This window comes from Anas platyrhynchos, chromosome 16 (assembly GCF_047663525.1).
Source record: "Anas platyrhynchos isolate ZD024472 breed Pekin duck chromosome 16, IASCAAS_PekinDuck_T2T, whole genome shotgun sequence".
In the NCBI taxonomy this organism is placed as follows: Eukaryota; Metazoa; Chordata; class Aves; order Anseriformes; family Anatidae; genus Anas; species Anas platyrhynchos.
In genome coordinates this window covers 1,274,325-1,294,694 of record NC_092602.1, presented here as the reverse complement: position 1 = coordinate 1,294,694, position 20,370 = coordinate 1,274,325, and the positions used below count along the sequence as shown (strand labels likewise).

At 43.6% G+C, this 20,370-nt stretch overlaps 1 protein-coding gene across 2 annotated transcripts in view; it reads left to right on the top strand.

The window, feature by feature from the left end:
• KIAA1671 (KIAA1671 ortholog) overlaps positions 1–20,370 on the top strand; it is a 71,462-nt gene that overhangs the window by 23,367 nt on the left and 27,725 nt on the right. The window contains exons 5-6 of one of the 2 annotated variants that reach the window (XM_038187527.2): positions 223–3,411; positions 4,061–4,186. In XM_038187527.2, the coding sequence (XP_038043455.2) occupies positions 223–3,411; positions 4,061–4,186 (3,315 nt within the window). Of the gene's footprint in view, positions 1–222; positions 3,412–4,060; positions 4,187–7,677; positions 8,262–20,370 lie in introns of those variants that run through there. The other variant, XM_072024693.1, reaches the window with a different exon arrangement.

The window sequence follows — 20,370 nt, the reverse complement described above, 5'->3', positions numbered from 1 at the left end:
CGTTCTTTCATTTCTTGATTTAAAAGTGAAAGTAGAGCATTGAGGTGATTGCAATCTAAATTCAGACTGGAGCTGCACATTGCTGCTTGGATCCCCTGTATCTCAGTGAATTTTATGTTTAGAGAACAGGGATGTGGTTAACTGTGTTGCACAGAGTAGGTGTTACTTATTTTATTTAAAAGATGTATGACAATCTTAACTGTTGGGTTTTTCTTGTTCCAGACTAAGGAGATCACGCTTGCTCATAGCATAGATTTCACCGAGGCACATGCTACTGGAAACCCATGGAAACCCCGGCAGATTTTAAAAATAACAAACAAAACTGATCAGGCAGAGACAAAGGGAAGCTTCCTTGGAGATAGCCAGCATTTTTCTCAGCAAAATGAAAATTCTGTCTCATTCACAAGCAGCTTTGAAAAAAAATTAAAACCAACCACAGTTATGGAAAAGACCTACATTAAAACTGTCCGAGCCACCATGTTTGACCATAATGTCCAGAGGCACAACGTCGCTGATGATCGTCCTGGAACTGGTCCTCCACTGAAAATGAATAATGAACTCGAAGCAAAGTATGATGTGGTGGGGCATAACAGGAGGTCGTGGATGGGAGAAGCAGAGGAGACCGCTAGTGTAAAGAAGGATCATTACAGTCAGTCTGATTCATCAAAGCATATAGCTGACCTAGAAAAAGGTGGAAAACCAGCTTGTTCAAGTGATGGCAAGAAGATGACTCCTGGAATTTTACTAGAAAAACCTTCAGTTGAGAAAAGCGAAAAATCCACTCCAAAAAATGCAGAGGAATCTTTTGTTTTCCAGAGGATTGAGCCGAGATATGAAGTCTTTCAGATGTGTGGTGAGAGAGCTCTTAGTGAAGCCATTGTAATGGCTCCTGAAAAAAAGGCCATGACACTTAGAACTAGAAAATCATCTGTGAAAGAGCAGAGAAATGAAGGGGATGTTTTACACACTGATCAGTCAGCTAGGGTAAACAGAACAAGTGACTACTTGAAAGAAGGTAACGTTATTTCAGATTCTAAAGATGTAAAAGCTTTTCCGAGCAGGTCTGCTTTTAGAGAACATAACGATTATTTCTCCAGTGAATGCACTTTATCTGAACAGAAAAAAGACTCTGATAAAACTGAAACCGATCCAGTATTAATAGCTGAGAAAATACCTTGTTCTATAAACAGAAGTAAGTGCTTGGGAACAAATGAAAAAATAAGCAAGCTACATTCTGAAATTAAAAATGAAAAGAGTGAAGCCTCCTCCATGGATGAAACAGGGAGGTCTGAGATGATCAAACGCTCTTCTGAGCAAAGGAGTTTTAGACGAGGAGGAACAGACTATGAATTTGGAACCAGCTTTGGTCATGAAGTTATTTCAACCAATGTAAATAAGTATGGGGTCCAGTCTTCCTCAGTGCTTTTAAGTGGACAATTCTGTAGGTCTTCCAGTAGCCACAGTCCCGATGTGAAAGAGGAATCTAGAGCCTTTGCTTTAAGGAGAAATCTGGATTCAAACCGTAACGAACAAGACTTTAGCTTAGATATTACAGCTCCTGAAAACAGAGAAAAAAGCAAAGTAATAAAAGCAGCGGATCCAGAAGAAAAAGTCAGGAGAACCAAAAGTAGTGTTTCTGACTTGAAGATTTCTGAAAGATGGAGAAGGAAGACCTTGCCTCATGATTCTACCAAGGCAGAAGAAGTTGGCTGGCTCACACCTGAAAATACAAACAGGCTGAGTCGGACAGATCCATTGCACTTGGAAGAAGGTTCAGTTAAAAAGAAAAGTAGCAAAGAACAGATGGAAGGAAATGAGGCAAACAAGACTGTTGTTGGCAGTTCTGATGAGTACTTGAAAAAACAGAGTTCTAGCTCTGAACCAAAGGCAACTTATTTTGCTGTAACTTATCAGATTCCTGGTATCAAAAAAGAGAAAAGCTTTGTGGGTACCCCTAGTGCAAGTGTAACTAGTAAAATTTCTAGCTCGAGTGATGGAGGAGCAATTAATCTGGATCCTGTTTTTTCTGGAAGGTCCAAATCTTCATTACAGCAACCAGATAAAAATACAACAAGTACAAGTTGTAGGGAGGAGTCACGAGAAGTGTATGTCAAAAAGGATTGGATCAAAGAGGAAGACAAAGATGATGCTTCTTCCAAAAACAGTGCGTTTGGTAATTTAGATGTATCTGGGAAGGATAACCAAAAGTATTATGAAAAAGGCCTGGATCACTCTACGGAGAAAATCATAAATGTTGATACTTTGCTTTTAAAACAGGAACTGGGAAGTACAGCTCAAACTGATCTCAAAAGTAGCAGAGGAAAAGTCTCCTCTTATCATGAACTCAGATCCCCTCTGCATTTTGCACAGCTACACAAAGATGGTGAACTAGACACACAGAAGAGCAGTGAAAATAATTACGGTTTATCTGGAAGGAAGGCTGAGGATGGTTACAGATCCCAAATTCTTGATATTGATGCCCTTATGGCAGAATATAAAGAAGAATCAGTAAGTAAGAGGGCCGGTAATCTTCAAGACAAGTTCTCTGAAGAGCACAGTTCATTCAGTAGGAACAAAGCAAAGAACAAAAGAAACGTCTCAGATAAGACAACTTCCTATCACTGGAAAGAGTGGAAGGATCAGTATTCTGTTAGTAACAAGCAAGGTGACGGTGCAGAAGAGTTCCACAGGCCAGAGAAATTAATTCCAAATGAAAGGAACAAAGAAAAAGTGGATTCCAGTGGCCCAGACTTTGATAAACAGAAGTCCAAAGACAGAAAGTTCAGCCCCCCTTACTGGGGAAATACAAGCAGCATGTTTTCAGATAAGTTTCTGAATTCTCCTGTGGAGTTCACTGCAAAGAAAACATTCATCATTGATGAAGATCAAGATGTGAACTTAATTTCCAAGAACCAAAGTTCAAAATTTGTAATTGACAAGGTACAGCCTGTAAGTGCAGTTGTAGACCAGAAGCTGGAAGTTAATTTTGCTTCCAAGCTGTCCTTAAAGACCGATGACGGGCTGTTACAGAAGAGGCTGGTTGCAAAAGAACAGCTCTCAGAGGCATCTCCAGAAGGTGATTGGAGCAAAAATGTAGCAAGAATCTCTATAGCAAAGGACAAAGATGACACAAATAAGGTGATGTGTGACAATGACTCTTCCAAGGTGAAAAGCAAAACAAAAGATTGGAAGAACTATACCTCTGGTTTAGGAAGTGCACCCCCAGACTTGAGACGATCCTATTCAGAAAAGAGCCACCAAGGAAAAGACAATCTGCTGCTCACGCAAGAAGTAAGGGGGAGAAAGGATCTGTACCACTCCAGGCAAAGCTTCCCCTTGGAAAGTGGGGATAATGGGTGGAAAAACAAGCTGTCACCGCAGTCAGAAGCTTTCTTCCATGAGGATAAAAAGGTATTGCCAAATGGTATCTAAGCGTTGCCTGAAACTAAAAATGAAAGCAAGGAGAAGATTTAATTATGTCTCTATATAGCTTCTGAGTGCTAGGTGTGACTTTGTTGCAAGCGAGCAGATGTGTACTTTTCGATAGATCTAATTTTCTTTTGGGGTATATTTTCATGTAGAATCTGCATTGTACTAGGTTCTCTTTCAAATGCGCAAATATTTATGGATATTTCTATGGAGAGCTTGAAAGAGCTTTAAAATGCGTACATGTTTTATTAATGCTTTGAACACTAGGATGTTAAATTGCAAACTGCAGCTTTGTTCGAAAAGAACTAGCTTGGGTTTGTAAGTTGTCAGTGCTGATCTTTTTGGAGTTCTTGTATTCATTTTGCTCTTCTGAGGGGAGCTTTTTTCTTTGAGTTGCCCTCATTTGAAACTTCACTTGCTGGTATTGATGTTGGTGAAATGCAAGTGATTGCCCCTACCAGTGACAGGCCAATTCATTTAATGCATAGCCTGTTGGATATTGATGACTATGATGTTCTTCTGTTTTGCAGTTTGTTTTGAAATTTTTCTGTTTTCATTCAAAAGGCATTTTATATACGTACGTATGTGTATGCATGTTTTATTAACAATATCTATAACTTTATTTTAACAGGCTTCTAGGAAAGAATGGACCAAGCAGAGTTCAGAAAAAAGAGACAGAACAGAGGTTTCACTGGTTTCTACTCAGAGAAGAAGTCATAGCTTTTTTCATAAAGACAGAAGGACGGAGAACGTAATGGTATGTTGTTTTGCAGGAGGTTCTTGGGATAGGGGCGACATAAGGAAATCGCAGCTTGGCTTACTCCATTCAGAACTGTTTTCCTTTTTGCAAATAGCTGTGAAAGAAAGTATGTGCCTTCCTAGCAGGAGGAGCAGATGTGGTTCCTGTGAAGTTTCTCTGGTAGAGAATGCATCTACCACACTGGTCTATGCCGTATCTTCAAACATAAGCATAAACTGTGCAGCCTGTTGATGATTCTTTCTAAACAAGGATTGTTCATCTTGAACTCCTAAGGCATGGGACTAGATCACAAATGCTTTTTGTTTTTCTCAGCTTAGATAATGAAAATTGCTTATTGTGATCTTTTCTGGAAAACTGCAGATAAAATCATGTCATAATGTGGAAAAATGATGGGTTTAATTTTCTCTGTAGGCAGTAGACAACTAATTATGTGAAGAATCATAGCTGACTTTTTTTTTTTTTTCCCCAGTAATTTGATTTGTCTCTTTTATGCATCCTTTGGGGTAAATTCCCTCTTCAGTTGTTAGGCAATATTCTGCTAAGTTGCAGCAGGACTTCCTGATGTTAGCCCACGGCTGCATTTTACATTAGGAGACAGTTGACATTCTATGTCCTGTCGTTCTGAAATACAGAGCAAAGATCTGAACCTTTCAAAAAGTTGCACAAGAAATGAAACATCAGTATTTTCTATGGAAAATAAAGGATTTGAATAGCATATCAACACCACAGAATTCCATCATTCTGAGAGAGACATTGCTGCTGCCAAAGTAATCTTTCCTTATTGGAAGGACTTACTTTAATTCACTGCAAGTGCTGTGCCTTTTTTTCACCTTGTGCATAGAAATGGTTCTGATATGCTAGAATACTGCAGTTGCTTCAGAGTGCACTCTGATTCTAAATACACACTTGTAGTTTTTGAAAATCTGTCCATCCTGCATCTTTGCAAAATTCTTCTACTGTTATGGAGAGTATGACTGAAAGAGGTCACTGCTCTTACCCATCCCAAGGTCAAATCTATTTTGTCCTCTTAGTCTGCTAGCACACTCGTGTGGTGACGGGATGTATTGCTCTCTTCAGAGAGCCTCTTTTTGTGATTACTCACGCTCAAGTGTCCGGCATCCTTTGGAATCCAGCAGGCCCAGAGCAAGTTCCTCCCCTGTATTGCTTTGCAAAGCCCAGAAGCGATCTGTCCGTTGTTCTTCAGTGCAGTGCTAGCAAAAAGAGCACGGTCCCTGTGTATGGACTGCAGGCGAGCAGGTGGTAAGGAGGAGATTCTAACGGGTGTTTGCAAGGTGGAAACCTTGCCACACGTCTGTGTGTGCCATAGGTATTGCAGGGAGACTGTAGAACAAAGCTATTACTTCTGGCACTGAGGTTAATAACACCTTTGTGCTCATCTGGAGAAAATTCAGTGGTGTTTGCTGTCTGTGCGTTGCAATGCCTCCCTCTGGTGGAAGAATAGAGTCAGAATCATCTTGGTTGGAAAAGACCAACATCATCCAGGCCTATCCTGAGTCCCATCACCGAGCCGTGTCCCTTAGTGCCACATCCACCAATACCCCAGGGACGGGGACGCCACCAAAGCCGCACTGAGGTCGGGTTTCAGGGAACATGGGATGTCTGGACATACCCCCAGAGAATGTGAAACCAGTGACATATTTCCTCTCAGTTTGAATGCAATCTGTGTTTTGCTCAGCATGCCTTTCAAATAAGATTAGAAGCAAGCAGCACTGACCTTGTTTTGTGTGAATGATTGCTAGCCTGCCTGTTTAGTTGCAAAGTTACCTGCTTTTCTTTTGTAGCTGTGTTATGGGACATGTCATGTGTTACTGAAGTCTTCCTTCCTTAAATGTATTCCAACATAAGATTTTTTCCCCTTTCTGCCCTTTGATACATGCTCATTCCAGTAAAGAAGGAAGTTGGTTCAGGTGTAAAACATTCACCTAACAGGTAATTAAGGAAAAGAATAGAGTTAATTTGAATAAATGACTTTCTTTTTGCATCTCTAAATATAGGAATATTTAAGAGAACAAAACCTTTCCCTGCCTGTTTAAAAATATTTACTGTTTTATCAAGTCAAACACTCAGTTTAGACCTTGTGCTTTGGCCCTGCCCGTGTCTCAGTGTAGACATGAAGCTGTTTTCCTCCAGCTCTTTGCTCTTCAGAGCTGGGACTGGAGCTCACAGAAGGGGCTGTGAGCCTGCTGGATGCCAGAGGGTCTGCAGGGCTGCCTGCCCCAGCCTGTGGCAGGGTGCCTTTCCTTGGGACCCGGGGTGTCACTGCCTGTCAAACAAAAGTGCTGTTGGAGGTGCTCTGTGCTCCTGCCGAGGCCCTGTAGCTTCGACGTGTTGTGGTAAGCCACGAGAATTGCAGAAGAGGTTTTCAAGTGTTGTCTTTCACAACTTGTTCCGTCTCGGCTGACACAGGTCTCTAATTCTGGTGTTTGGTCACCAGCCTCAGTTCCTGATGAGGTCATCAGGACTGATAGGAGTCTCATGAACTAAAAACTGCGGAATTTGTGATGTGACTCGCCCCTGGATCGAAGGATGTGCTCACCCTCGGTGGGGCTGAGGGAACTGCGCCTTCATCTGGGAACAGAATGGCCAGAAGCTTGGCTTCTTTGGAAGCCTCTGCTTAGGTATCTTGTGTCGTGGCTTTTTTTTCTTTTTTTTTTTTTTTTTCCATGTTTAACTTTGTTTTTTCTTTGAGACAATCTGGTCTCCATAATGGCGTGGTATCAAAACACACTATTTGAGACTGATGTGTGGGTGGGAAAGGATTGGTTTAAGGAAACCATGAGCTAACTTTTTAAAACTGTTTTGGAAATGAACTGCAGGGGAGAGAAGATAAATGTTTTCTAAACATACACAGATGAATTCATTGCTTGGCTTGTCCCAGCATGGCCACAGCAGGTCTCTCCTGCCCAGTGAAACACGACCGTTCTCATCTCCTGACTTCCAGTGAGATAAAGCCTCTGATATTACATCTTCACTCTTTCCTGGATGGAAACAGATGTACTAAAAAAACCCCACACCATCATGTTCAAGTTGTTTTGCTATCCTAAAAACTGAATCAGCCTAGGAAAAAAAAAAATCAGACAAGCTTGTTGGCTGCAGGAGAGCTCGTAGGTGTGATTAGGGCAGTGGGAATGCTCCCCATAATGCTCCAAGCCAGGATTTACAGCAGGAGGATGCGGGGCTGTGGGAAGCAGCTCGGCTGTGTCACCCTGGGGGTCACCGGGGTCCTCCTTGGCCACCTTCTGTCGCTTCCCCTTCATTTCTGCGTAAAATAAAGGGCAGAGCTCAAAAAGGAAGAGGCAGTGGGAAGCTCTGCTGTTCCCGGTTGTGCCCTGTTGCGAGCGGTGCCCACGGAGGCCGGTGCTGGTTGTCAGCCTCCTCTGGCCGGGATTTTGCCTTTTTTGGTAGCATTCGCTTCTTGGGAGCATTCCAGCCGTATATAAAAAGACACTTGTTGTGTCTATTGCTTCCTCTTCACCAAAGGCATTTTTATATTAAAAGCAGGAGCTTTTCTTTCATGTCTGTTTTTTTTTTTTTCTTGTACATTACAGAACAAATAAGGTCAGCTCGCAATCTAGACCGCGGCGGTGGCGTTAATAGCGTTTCGTAACCCCAGCCTGTGAAAAAACAGAGTGGTTTTAGAAGCTTCTTTTTTCCTTCCAGATGAAGGGCTTTTCAGCACGCAGCCCCAAGTGCTATTATTAATTCCAGCCTAACGCGTTAGGGATTAACGAGACCGAGACGGGCAAACTCCGCGCGGCGAGATGCTAAATAACAAGAGGTTAAGTCACATGCTGCCAGAGCTCAGCTCCTGCTCGTAAGTAGCCACAGCATCTGTTAAAGGCGCAGAGCTCGGCGGGGATGTGGATGCTGATAAACATCGCTCGCTGCCCGTGCTGCCTGTAATTGCCCCGGTGTGCTTTTCACTTCTGCTGGAGGAGGCGAGAGGGGGGAGCCGGAGTCTAACGAGGATGGTCCTGTGCTAGCTTTGTGCTCTGGAAGAATGGAGTATTACTACTGCCCGCGGTTGTTGAAGTTTTTGCAATATTTGTGGGTAAGTGCACTTCTGAGTTGGACGTTTTTAACTGCTTTCAAAAATCCTGAGGTAGTTCATGTGTAGAAATGGCGTTGCCGTGCGCTTTCTTCCTGATCTTTCTGCTTTTAACATTTATTTGGGGTGAGAGGCTATTTTATCTAATGCTTGTGTGAACGAGGGGACTGCAGACTGCTTAAATGTCCCTCAGAAAACACTTAACTGGAATTTCAGTCTTGTTTATGTCTAAGCTGTAGTTTGCAGACTGCCCGTTTGAGACATCCTTCCCCACTTGTTTAGAAGCGATCCTTGGGCTCTGGAGATGGCTGCTCCCAAAGGCTTTCCTTCCCCTGCTGTTTAAGTGAAGCAGCCAGTGCTGCTGCCTTCAGAGTGGTCTATCTTTACAATTCCTCGCTTATTTTTAATCTGACCCTTTTGGTAGGTTTCCCTTTCTCGGTGTGCTCTTCCTCTTCAAACAACTCGTAGGCTCCGTGTCAATGCAAAGCTTTTTAGGATGCTGCTTTCACCGCCCGCCTGCCAGCTGTGCGGGGTTACTGCTGCACGGCGGCTTCTTGTCAGCTAGATTCACGTTTGTAAGAGATACGTTTCTATTCATAAAAACTTTAATTAAAGTGGTTAGGTCCATTGTAATATGTTTTAATTTTTTCTGTGCTAATCAGATACTGGTATTTGTTTGTTTGTGGTACTGTGTGCATCGATGCAGTAAACTTTTCGGCTGTAAATTGAGCGTGTAACACACACTGACATTTAAACCTTTTTAATGCTAGCTGTTTGCTAGCTCATTGTGAAACTAGCAGAGAGTCAGTTTCCCTTTCTTTGCGTTTAATTCTGCAAACCTTGCCATGTACATCTTTGATCGGTAGCGAGATTGTCTGCTCTAAGTTCTTTGTGGCTGGGAGAGAGATTAGTGCTTGAGCTGGGCACTTAATATCTATTTCCAATGGAGACTGTAGTATTGTAAAACATGGAACTCTTTGGAATCTTCCTGATTACTTTTTTTTAATTTGATTAGCTTGATTTTTAGGATGTGGAAGCTCACTTTTATATGTGCATCTGTCTGATGCACCTCGCTGCGTTAGCACTGTCAGCCAGTGGACGTTCTTCGTGGTTTGCCAGTGTGAGGAGTCTGAAAGGTCTCTGAGTGCTTTTGCCATCACATGTCTGGTAATTTTCCGTGTGGTCAGGGAATAAAAACGTTTTATATTGGTCCAGGAGATCACCAGGAAGCATCTTGTTATTGTGTGGTACTCGTGTGTAACAGGACAGGTTTGGTATGTGTGCTGTGTGGGTGTACACGCTCTTAGAGGCCCTCAAGTATTCCCCTGGCATCTGAGTTAGCGCACGCTCTCCTGCTATTGTGCAAGAACCTATTGGAGAACAATTAAGACATTAATAAAATATTTATTAAAAACAAACAAACAAAAAACAAACAAAACGAAAAAAAAACACAAAAAACAAAATACAAAACAAAAAAAAAACAAAGAAAGAAACAAAACAAAACAAAAACAAACAAAAAATGTTTTTAGGGAAAAGCACAGCAGCCACTTTTTTGTGTTGGTGTCACAGCTGGAGGATGCTAAGGAGATATTTATCAGTTCTCTCTGTAATCAGGAGTAACTGGAGACGCTGGGGTTAGTTGTCAAGCTTTGTGTTATTTAATCTATCTTAGGGAGCTAAAATGCTTTATTCATTAGTTAGACATGCCTGAAGAAGCTGTAACTTAATTAAAAATATTATAATGAAAATCCATTTCTATAGTTAATGTTTCAAGTTACTGATAATTCCATCTCCTCAGCCGTGTATTTGTTTCACTCCTATGCAGCGGTGCAGTTGCTAGACCCACTCAGTACCAACCATCAGATAATTACTTGCTGTTGCCTCTTCTTAGCTTTAAATAGTATATTGTTGTGATGTGTAGGAAAGTTTTTGAAAGAACAGCTTCGTAGTGTTTTTTTGAGCATGAGGGTGTTCGTGGTCAGCCGAGTACATAGGAAATGATCACTGACCACGAAGTCTGCGTGCTGTGCTCAGGGTGTGCAGTGAGAGCTCTGCGTTTCTGAAAAGTACTCTTTGTGTCCAGGGCAAAAGGCTTTGTTCAGTAGCTCTCTGTACAGTAATTCAATCTTGAGCTTGCTTTTCAATTAGAGTTGTAATAATCAGGAGAAAAGCAAGCTTATCAAACCTGGATCGTTGCAGTGTTAATGAGGCATGCTGCAGGACGGTGAAATACTGCAGCTGTTGGTTGGTGTCTTTACTCGTGACCCATAATGTTCAAACTGGGATTGCTGAGAAGCAGGTTCCTGGGGAAGAGGGAGCGTTGGATTTTTGGTGACAAGAGATGGACCTGGAAAAGTTTGAGAACTATTGCTGCAGCTGTACCAGCTAGCTAAAAATACATAAATGAAAGGAAAGCGAAGTGGTGAGGGAGCCTTGCAGATGGCTACATAAGGCTTTTATGAATCCTTAGCATGGTGGTTCAAGAATCCAGAAGTTCCTGGCTGATGACATAAGAGCCTGGTTTTGGTCAAATGAGCCGATACCTCTTGGAGAGGGGGAAGAGCAGGACTCTTACTCACCAAACTCTGTGGTGGTCTCTAGATCAGCAACGGAGGTTCAGGGACTGAGTCATAGCTCTCGGTATTCACCACATCATCATTTCCTTCCCCGCTCTGTCGTGTAAGTTCCTCCTAGCTCTGATCTGTTCATCATCCTTAATTGGCTGATTATTGTAATTATGCATTCAAGTGCCAGTCATCCAGTGACCTGTGCTATTACATTTGAGTGTTTTCCAGGGTACATTGGGTATCCACCATCCCTTTTACAGCTGGCAAGGAGCTCTGCTGCAGCTGATACGAGACATCTTTAGGTCTGGCTTGCATAAGAAATCCTTTAAGAGCTGCTCAGCAGTCTGCCCAGCTGCTCGCATCGGTCAGGCCTGGCAGTGCATCAGGTATGCAGCCACAGCACCAAGGCTTCCTGTGCCTTCGTAATGCCCTCGGTCCAGGAACCAGCGTTTTTGGGTTGCTTGCGGGCCCGGCCACTGGGGAGTGCTCCCGGTGGCTTCTATTCCTGTTTGTAGCCATCTCAGAGTTATGAGCAATTCTTGCTCTGCCCCAGGGTTTATTTTTTTGGTGGGCTGTTGCAATTTCATGATGTAATGTCTTTTTAATATATCTGAGGCTACTGCAGGAGCACACTGATAAACAATTTATCAGTTACAAGTAGCACTGGGTAATGTAAGCCAGGTCAGCGTGCAGAGGCCAGGCTTCTTGCAGTGGGGACAGATCTGAGAAGAGATAAAGCTCTGGATCTGCTCCAGAATAGATGGCGAAGGAGAAGAATCGGAGCCCTGGCTGACAGCGAACAGACGCTGCTGTGCTTGCAAGGGGAGCAGGGTCACTGTCGGGATGCAAACCAAGTTAGATGCAGTTTTAGTGCCCTGGGCAGGAGCCAGCTGTGACCTTGTCTGCTTCTGCTGAGCCACCCACAGAACATCCTGGCCGGCTGGATGGTCACTGAGGGGCCTGGCTGGGCCCTTCAGAGGGCTCCTGGGCCTGCAGCTGCACTGCTGTGGTACCTGAGGTGATCGGAAACCCAAATTGAGCCACATGGGTGCTGGTTGAGCCAGATGAGACAGGTAACGTCAGCAAGATGAGAGCAGCTACCAGAGGGAGCACCGTGGTCCCTCGGGAGAGCTGGATGTTGCCTCTTCTGGATGCCCCCAGCCCACGTAGGAGATGGCTACCTCCTAAAAATGGTGCTTCATTAGCATCTGCAGAGGATGACAGGAAAATCAGGTAGGGCAGGTGAGTGGCTGAAGATGCTGAGAACATGAAAGGACAATAGGTATGGTGTAAGTGTGCCCTTGGCTCCACTTTCAACAAAATGAAGTTTGCTGTTGTTCGCAGAAGCCTGCAGGAGACCAGTGTTCATTCTTCCACTTTTTTTTTTTTTTTTGTGGAGTAGGATGGGGCTATCTCAAATAAGTTTATTGTACATTTATCCACTGTTCTTTTCAGTTAGTTAAGTGGTGTTTGATTTAACTTTCCCAGTTAAACTTTAAAAATATCCTAGCCACGTGGTCAAAATGCAGGTTAGAAGGGCGCTGGGGTTCCTTCTGGTCGATGTCTTCTGATTCCATGTGTCTAACCCAGAGCAATTTTTTAGCTCAGATCACTGCGATGAAATCCTGTTGGCACCAGAGACCTCTGTTAAATTGCATTGCTCTGCTGCTGCGGTGCTCGGCTGAAGTGCAGGTGGCCAAGGTTGGGCCTTTCCGTATGTCTGGTGAGAGTGAGGTTACGGGATGTGCTCGTGCTCTTCTTGAGGAGTTTGCTCCTCAGTCTGGCACCTGTCTGAGTGGTGAACACATCCCGAAAGCATTCAAAGGAAAATGGCATGTTTTCAATAAAACATTATGCTGCAGCACTGTGATGGTTGAAAAAGACCTCGTTCATTATTGCCAGCCATTAAACAGTAATTATAAAATTGAAAGAAGATGAGGTTATTGCAGGAAGGAACCGGATTTCAAGTTTGTTTTGACAAGGTATCGGTTGCTGCCTTTTAAAACTGTTTTGATACCTCTTCATCAGCTGATTGCAAAGGAGGCAGCGGGTCGTTGCTCAGCGTGCTGCCACTGCGTGTCACTGCAGCGGCGCGGCGATGGCAGGAGGCTGTGAGCACCGGTCCGAGCTCCATGTGCTGGCTGCCCCAGCCTGCCCTTGGTGGCTTCTGCCTTGGGGTTCCCTTGGGATGAAGCTCACTGCTTTTAATTCTGGTGACTGGGTGGTTGCATTTCGGGTATGCCTTTTTGCAGAGGTACAAACCCCTCCCAGCTGGGTGGTGGTCGTGGTGTGCCTGCTGTGCTGATGCCGGCAGCAAATTGGGCATCTGAGAGCGAGCGAAGCTCTGCTACCTGTTTAGATAGCCATTCTCCTAATTCCTGAATGTTGTCATAGGAGAGGAATCCTGGCTTCTGAGTCACTGCTGTGAGCAAGCAGAGCTGGCTGGGGCAGCCCGTTCCCCCCAGGAACGCGAGGGAGAGCTGTTGTGCACGCTGCTGCACGCACAGCACCCCCGGCAGCCTGTTGCAATTAGGAACGGGATTAAGTTTAATTTACCATGAAATGCTTTTATGAAATAATGCGTTCTAGGTTAACGTGGCGCAGTAAGGATTGTGCTCAAAGATGCAGCCACTTGTAGACCTGGTGATTTTTTGGAAAGGACCCCGCTGCTGTGGGCTCGGAGCAGCCGAGGCTGAGGACCTGCCTGCACCATCAGCATGTCGGGCTCTGGGCACCCAAATAGAGTGCCCTTCAGATGCAGGGCTGAGGGAGGCTGTTAAATAGCATCAACACACACAGACCAGAGGTAACCTCTCTGCCTCTCTACTAATATTTTGATATAAAGTTGTTTTGACTCAGTTCCTGCTTTCCCATGCTGTTGTCCGTGCCATTACCGCTGGGCGACAGCCAAGTTCCCACTATTGTTTCTGTTCTTTCAGCAGTTGGGACTTGTTAATACAGCCAGTGCATGTTTACTGTACTGAAAGGAAACGGCATTTCAGAGAGCAGCTTGAGCACAGAGAAAGTAGTTCTTTGTAGCAGGCTTTCCTCCAGATACGAGGGGACTTTGTACTGTAGTGCAAGGCTTCTCTTAAAAATTAACTTAAGGTAAATCTTAAACATGAATAAAGCTTGGAAAAATGTAGTAGTTGGTTTAGTGATTCATGGCTGGGGCTGGTAAATACACGCAGTGTTATGGAGGCAGTATAGGTTATTTGCTATCCACGTATTTGGCAAGTTTTGATTGCGGGAGTTGGAGATTGCAGATGTCAGATGAGGCTGGATCTAATTCTGGATTTGTTTCACAATTCTATGGCACTCTGCAGGTCAGGGCAGGAAATGCAGCAGATCTGGTTGCAAACGCAGGAGGGATTGCAGCAAATCAGCCACTTAAACTCCACGGAGCCCCAGGCCTAGTGAGGACAATGCCCTTCGTCTAAAAAATATGAAGGCCCTGCCTGTAGCAATGGACTAATGAGCAGTTTGATGCAGCCTTTTGCAGCCGGGAGGCATTTTAATGCCCGGCCAGCACTGGGGTGGTGGCTGGGGGAAGCAGTAGGTCCTGCCCTAGCCATGTCCTGGGGACATGGAGGTAGCGCTGAGCACGGCTGGGCCATGGGGAAGAGGAGGCAGGGAGAGCGTGGAGCAGGAAATAATGGAAGTGTGCGCGCCCAGGGTGCTTGTTACACAGCAGTGGCTTGTAAATGCTGTTGCTTTTTTCATTAAAAATGGCGAGTTGCAAGGTAAAATGGATGAAGGACATATTGTACAAACTTATTCGTATTGTTTGTTCTGCTCGCTGTGATCTAGAAGTGGGTGATGTAAATGAGAGATGCGTGGAGTCGGGTTTTGCAGGGCGAAAGCAGCAAGAGCAGCGAGGTGTGCGGCGCTTCCAGCTGTGCGGAGGGAAGGTGGCTCAGGCACTTGTTAGGCAGGCGTGGGATTGTGCCGAGAACAGCTGCAGTGATTTCAGAGGCAGTTTTACTCTCCAGCTTCTTGTTCCTGCTCTTTGACGAAGGTAACGCCTTGCACGAAAGAGTGCTTTTCCCTTCGAGTGTGTTCTGAATGCACAAAGTCACATTTATACCTTCAATAGCTGGAGATTACCTGAGCACATTCTGTAAGGGAGAAAATAATACCAAATTTCTCTAGCCAGGAAGTAATAAGAAGTTCCATATTTTATCCTTTCTGAAAGGATGATGGAAATGCATCACTCAAGAAATGATAACCCTGGCATTAACTGCCTTTAAAGAGCAGTATGCTTTCAGACACATCTAACTTTTCCGAGAACATGCTGTTCTCTTTTAGCGTGTGGTCTGTCTTCCTGAAATTGGCCCTTGTGTTTTGCATTGCCTGTGCTTCCTGACCCCCTGAAGCAAACCTTCAGGTGTGGCATTGCCAAGGAGCACTAGAATGTCCTGGGAGGTTTGAGATGTCTTCCAAGTGCTCAGTCTGCTTCATAACTGCAACAGGGACAAACCCTGCTTCCCCAAAAGCTCAGCCGTGCACAAGGGAAGAGCTGCTCCTGCAGGCAAAATCATAAGGAGGTGGACAACCTGACCATATTCTTGGTTTGTTTTTTTTTTTTCCTCATCATCGTTTACCTTTTGTGCCCTATGAGACAGCTTTCCTGGTTTTCCTTAGCATCTTTCTTAGGTGATACAAAAGCTAATGCTTGGCTAATTGCTAAGTGTCTAGCTAATTTGTAATTTTCAGCCCACGTTGGATGAAAAGTCTATTATTTGTATGCTGATACTTATCAACATTTTTTTTTCTTAATAGTAGATTTTTTTTATTGGTGAAAATGGGAAAAAAAAATCCTATTTATCCCTCTTTTGCTTGACTTGTTCCTTTTGACGTAAGTAAATGTAAAGAAAATGTTTTAAGTACTTTCCAGAATAGTTGTGCTGTAGGAGTTTCCTGTTTCTCCTTTGTTTTTTCAGATTTTCCTCCTCAGCTGAGATAGAAGGGAAGTGCTGAATGATTATGTACATGAGCTTTCAAACATCATAGTGTATTTTTAGCTCATTCCCTAAGCTTTAACATTGATATCTTTGTTTTACACTGAAACAATTCAAGGTACAAAAGCTGTGTGTGTTCAGGATGTTTAGCTGGGCCTTTCTTAAGTTCAAGAGAAACAAAGCTTGGGGGACAAAAAGAATTAACATTTTCAGAAGAACTGTTTTAGCATTCTTATTGTTGCATTTTAACTTAAATTGCTTAAAAGCATACATTAAAAGTTATTCTCACAATTAACTTGTTTACGTATTTTTAATAATTGGAATAATTATGTACTATTGATCAAAATGCACAGAATTATTTTTAAAGAGAAATGAGTTCCCAACTTTCTGTTTTGATTATAAATAAAATGTGAACCTGCAGTTTTTCCCTTATCCCATCAAAGATGACCATGGTAGCAAGACTGCCTTTTCAGAGTGATTAAACATCCTGTTGCATCCTAAATTTAGCATGGATAGAGATAAGGTGTATTAAGCATGTTGTTTTTAGCCTAATGCTCCTGTTCCTCTTTTATTTCATCTAACTGCAATTTATTATAGACGTAGTGTATTTGAGAGAGAGAATAGATTAATAAGTTCACACCTTTGTTAAATGAATGCAAAACATACAGGAATAAATGCACTTTACAGCAATAATCTTGTACATTATTTTGTGAGGTAAAAACAAGTGTTTGTATTGTCATGAAAATTATTAATGTTACTAATGTTTTCCTTCTATCACAAGAGTAGTTCTGTAAGGAAAATAACAAATGCAAATTTAATTTTTTTCTTATCTGGATTTTCTAATACTGATTAAGTTGGAGGAAAGTGCAGCTTTCAAATGCAGTTGGAACCTAGTAAGATTTACTTTGTACCTTTGCCTTCCCCTGTTCTCTCCCCTTCTGTTATCATTTTTGTATTGGAGTTCTTAAGAAGTGTAAGTATCGTACTTTAAATGTGACTCCTCTTAAACGAGAACGTAAGGTACAGAGTTTATCTTTCTGAGCTGATAGTGCTCTGGTTTTGTTGTTCTGATGTTCACAAGCGTTGCATGTGCTTTACAGAAACAGTAAAATGAACCTTCCCTCATCAACATGTAATTGAAACAATGGATTGAAGTCGCAGGGGATCATGAAATGCAGTAGGAAGGGCGGTGGTCGCAGAGAGGGGAACGTGGACGAGAGCTTACAAAGGCAGGCAGCGCGTGCTGACAGCTCAGGACCGCGTGTTCCTATGGGGTAGACTTCCAGGCAGATTAAATGTATTCAGTATCTGGCCTTCTTTAGCAAACATTGCAAAACATTCCCCGGTGGTATAAAGCTTTGTTTCATATGCACTAACGTGCTTTTTGCGTGAGAGGACAAAGATGTTTTACCAACATTTCTAGTCTTTGTCTTTTTGGAAGAGTGTGGTTGTCTAATCTGTGTTCCAAATTCATTGATCAGATTGAATCATTCTATTTTTAAAAGATTAAAGAATTGAAGATATTAGAAGTAGTAGATTTTTATATACATTTTTTTTTTTTTTAAAAAAAAAAAAAAAGGTTCAGATCATATAAATTGGGTGAGCTTCCAGCACAGGTACCTGTGGCAGAAAGGTGTGCAGTGTGGGTATGTCACCATGCACTGCCAGCGTGCCGTTCTGCTGTGGGGCAGCAGGTGAGATCGTGGCCAGTACTTGTCCTCAAGTGGCATGTTCTGTGCGGGCACCTGTGCTAAGGAATGTGATGTCTTTGTCAGAACACAGATTAGCTTCAGGACAAACTTTGCTAAGGAACTAATTTGGCTGAGTGATGACTACAGAGGCCTGGTGCCCTATGACAGATCAGATGAGACCCACATTTCTGAGGCCAGTTGCAAAGCTGGTGTTCTGTTACACCGGCCTCTTTTTAGTTGTGATTCATTAGTATCAAGAAATTTCATTTTTTCCCTTCAGTCTGGACGAACATTGACATATTTCTCTGTAAAACCAGCAGCACTGAATTCCAAATTGTGGTTGTTTACCCACAGCTGAAATGCATTACTTTGAGAAATGAGTGCTGCTCTGAGGTTATTATTGCCTCTGTTTAAAATAAAGATCACGAAAATACCCATGGACTGCATTGATGAGATGTTTTATGAAGTACTTCAGCACCTTTCTTTAAAAGTCTCTTGTATTAATGTATTAATGGGTGCTTGTGTAAGCTTTCCAAATATTGACCCAGAACCTGGTGCTGCTGCTGTCTCCCCCTGTCCGCCAGTTTGTAGGGCCTCTGGGGGCTCCTCAGCTAATGTAACAAATATAAGAAAGAATGGGCTGGAAATGGATTTTCTGTCTCTTTTTTGTTGTCTATGTACATGAGGGGATGGCTTTAATGTCAAATTCTAATGCAAGCTGTCTTAAATCCCGAATAAGCATTAATTAACACTGTACATGTGAACTTAAATTGCTCAGTTTCAGAAGGAAATGAAAGCTAGAGTAGAAAACAAATATTTAGGGTAAATATTAATGAAATACCTGATGTTTCAGCTTATGCAAGAGATTTCACTGTTTGTAGACCCCGTACAAAGTCCTTGTGCTAAAACATAGGCTTCATTCAACATTTAATTTTTTGTACTTGACCAGAGACTTGTGGTTATCGTGGCATATCCTTCTTTGAGCATAACAGTTCAGTTGGCAAAACAGAGGGTACTGAGGCAAGAATAAGGAGCATATCAGAAAAAGTTGGTTTTGTAGTGCCCGAGGAACCCAAGGAATAATTGAGCCTGGAGCCACGCAGCTAGGCTCAGCGCAGTGCTGTGTCCTTATCTAGCCTGTAATGTAAAACACAACAGGTGAAATTAAGTTCTCTCACTAATGAAGCCAAATGAGTCGGTGTGCAGTGCAAGGCCAGAACAGCCGTACCAGCACAGGCGTTGCTCCTCGGTGGTTTCTGAAGAGTGACCCTAACAGAGATGGGCAGCCAGACAGACCCCAGGTGGAGTTGGAGCTGTCGTGAGCTCTACAAGTACTTGTTAACGTAAAATACTTGAGAACAGCACGAATGATCAATGACTGCTGCCAGGTGTTCTGACGGGTTGTGAGGGAGGTGAGCATCAGGAGAACAGCTTCCTGATTTAGGGTCCCACGAGAGCAAAGTGGAGACTTCCCCAGTTGGGGTCAGCCCCTTTTTGGGGTCAGGCCTTGGGCCGGGTGGGCTCCCCACCCCATGCAGGCTGCTGCTGACAGGAGGGCGGTGGTGGGCGGCACATGGCGGGGCCGCACTGCCATGGCCTCACACGGTGTGCTGTGTGTGGGCCTGCTTTTAACTTGTCCTTCCAGTCCCGTAGAGTCGCTAGCATAATTGTATGTGTGTGAGAACAAGTAAAGCTCCAGCAGAGCTGAAGGAAGCTTGTGGAAAATATAATTTAGCGGTAGAATTTTGTTTTCTGCTGAAGGAGGGGAAAAACAGGGGTTGTTATGTCTTTGTGCAGGAATGTATTTTTGAGTTGTAGGTGGAATAGATGTTAATAATGAAAGCATCCAGCGATGTTTGAGTAACGAGGTCCTGTTCACTACTGTGGTAATTAGTCAGGCAGTGCGGGCGTGCATGGGGCCTGCTCCTGGAGCTGCAGGCCCATGGCAGACCCAGGGCGGCCGCAGCATGAGGCGGTGGGTGGCGTTGGGAGGAGATCTGCTGCTGCCGTGCTCGCTGCAGAACAAACCTTACTCAGCCAGAAGCACTGCTGCTGGCCTGAAGCGGCTGGGCGACAGCTAGGGAACATCTGCATGGCTCTGAGCGATGTTCTGTAGGCTGATGTTTATAGGGAGATGTGTGGATTCGCCGGAGAAGAAGTAAATAGAGCCTGTGTGTAACCCACATGCTGTTATTTAATTAAAGTCTACTCGCGAGCTTTTGCCAGCTGGGAAGTTGGTGAGGAGTGCTGCAGAGCATCGTATTCTGGGGAGCCCTGGAGAAGAAAAGAGAACAAATTAGCGTGCCCTGGGCAGGGTGGGCTTGCTTGGTCTGTGGTGTGAGCACCCGTGTGCAGGAGGTCTTCGTGTTAGCCTGCTCACGGACATCTGCACTGTTCTATGCTAATAGTTGTTAATCTACCATGAAACAGATCTATATCTTAAAATGATTTTTTAGTAGTAGCATGTACGTCTCACGCAGTTGAAATCTCACTTCAATTAGGAAAGCCCCTGGATGTGATTTGCTGCTCAGTTTCCTATAGCTTTTGAAAACTCCGTCCTTTAGGCTTCTCAAGTGCTCTTTAGTTTTGGGAGGGTGATGTGACGGAGTCCTCTGAGGTTTTGGTGGGTTATTTTGTGAGACAATCTTTCCAGTTGAGAGGTATTTTTCAGGATGTGTTTCTTCCGTGCAATGTTTATGTAGATGCATTTTAGTAAAGTAACATTCCTGAAACAAACCCCAAAGAACTTGCACGTGACAGTCCATCTTTTCATACCTCACTTATTTTTAGATGGGTTGTCTAAGGAAACCAAGTTTGACTTTGCCAGTCAGCCTCTCCCTGCAGCTTCTGACCTCGGCTGGCTTTGGTGCAGGGCTCAGCAGGAGACTGCGCC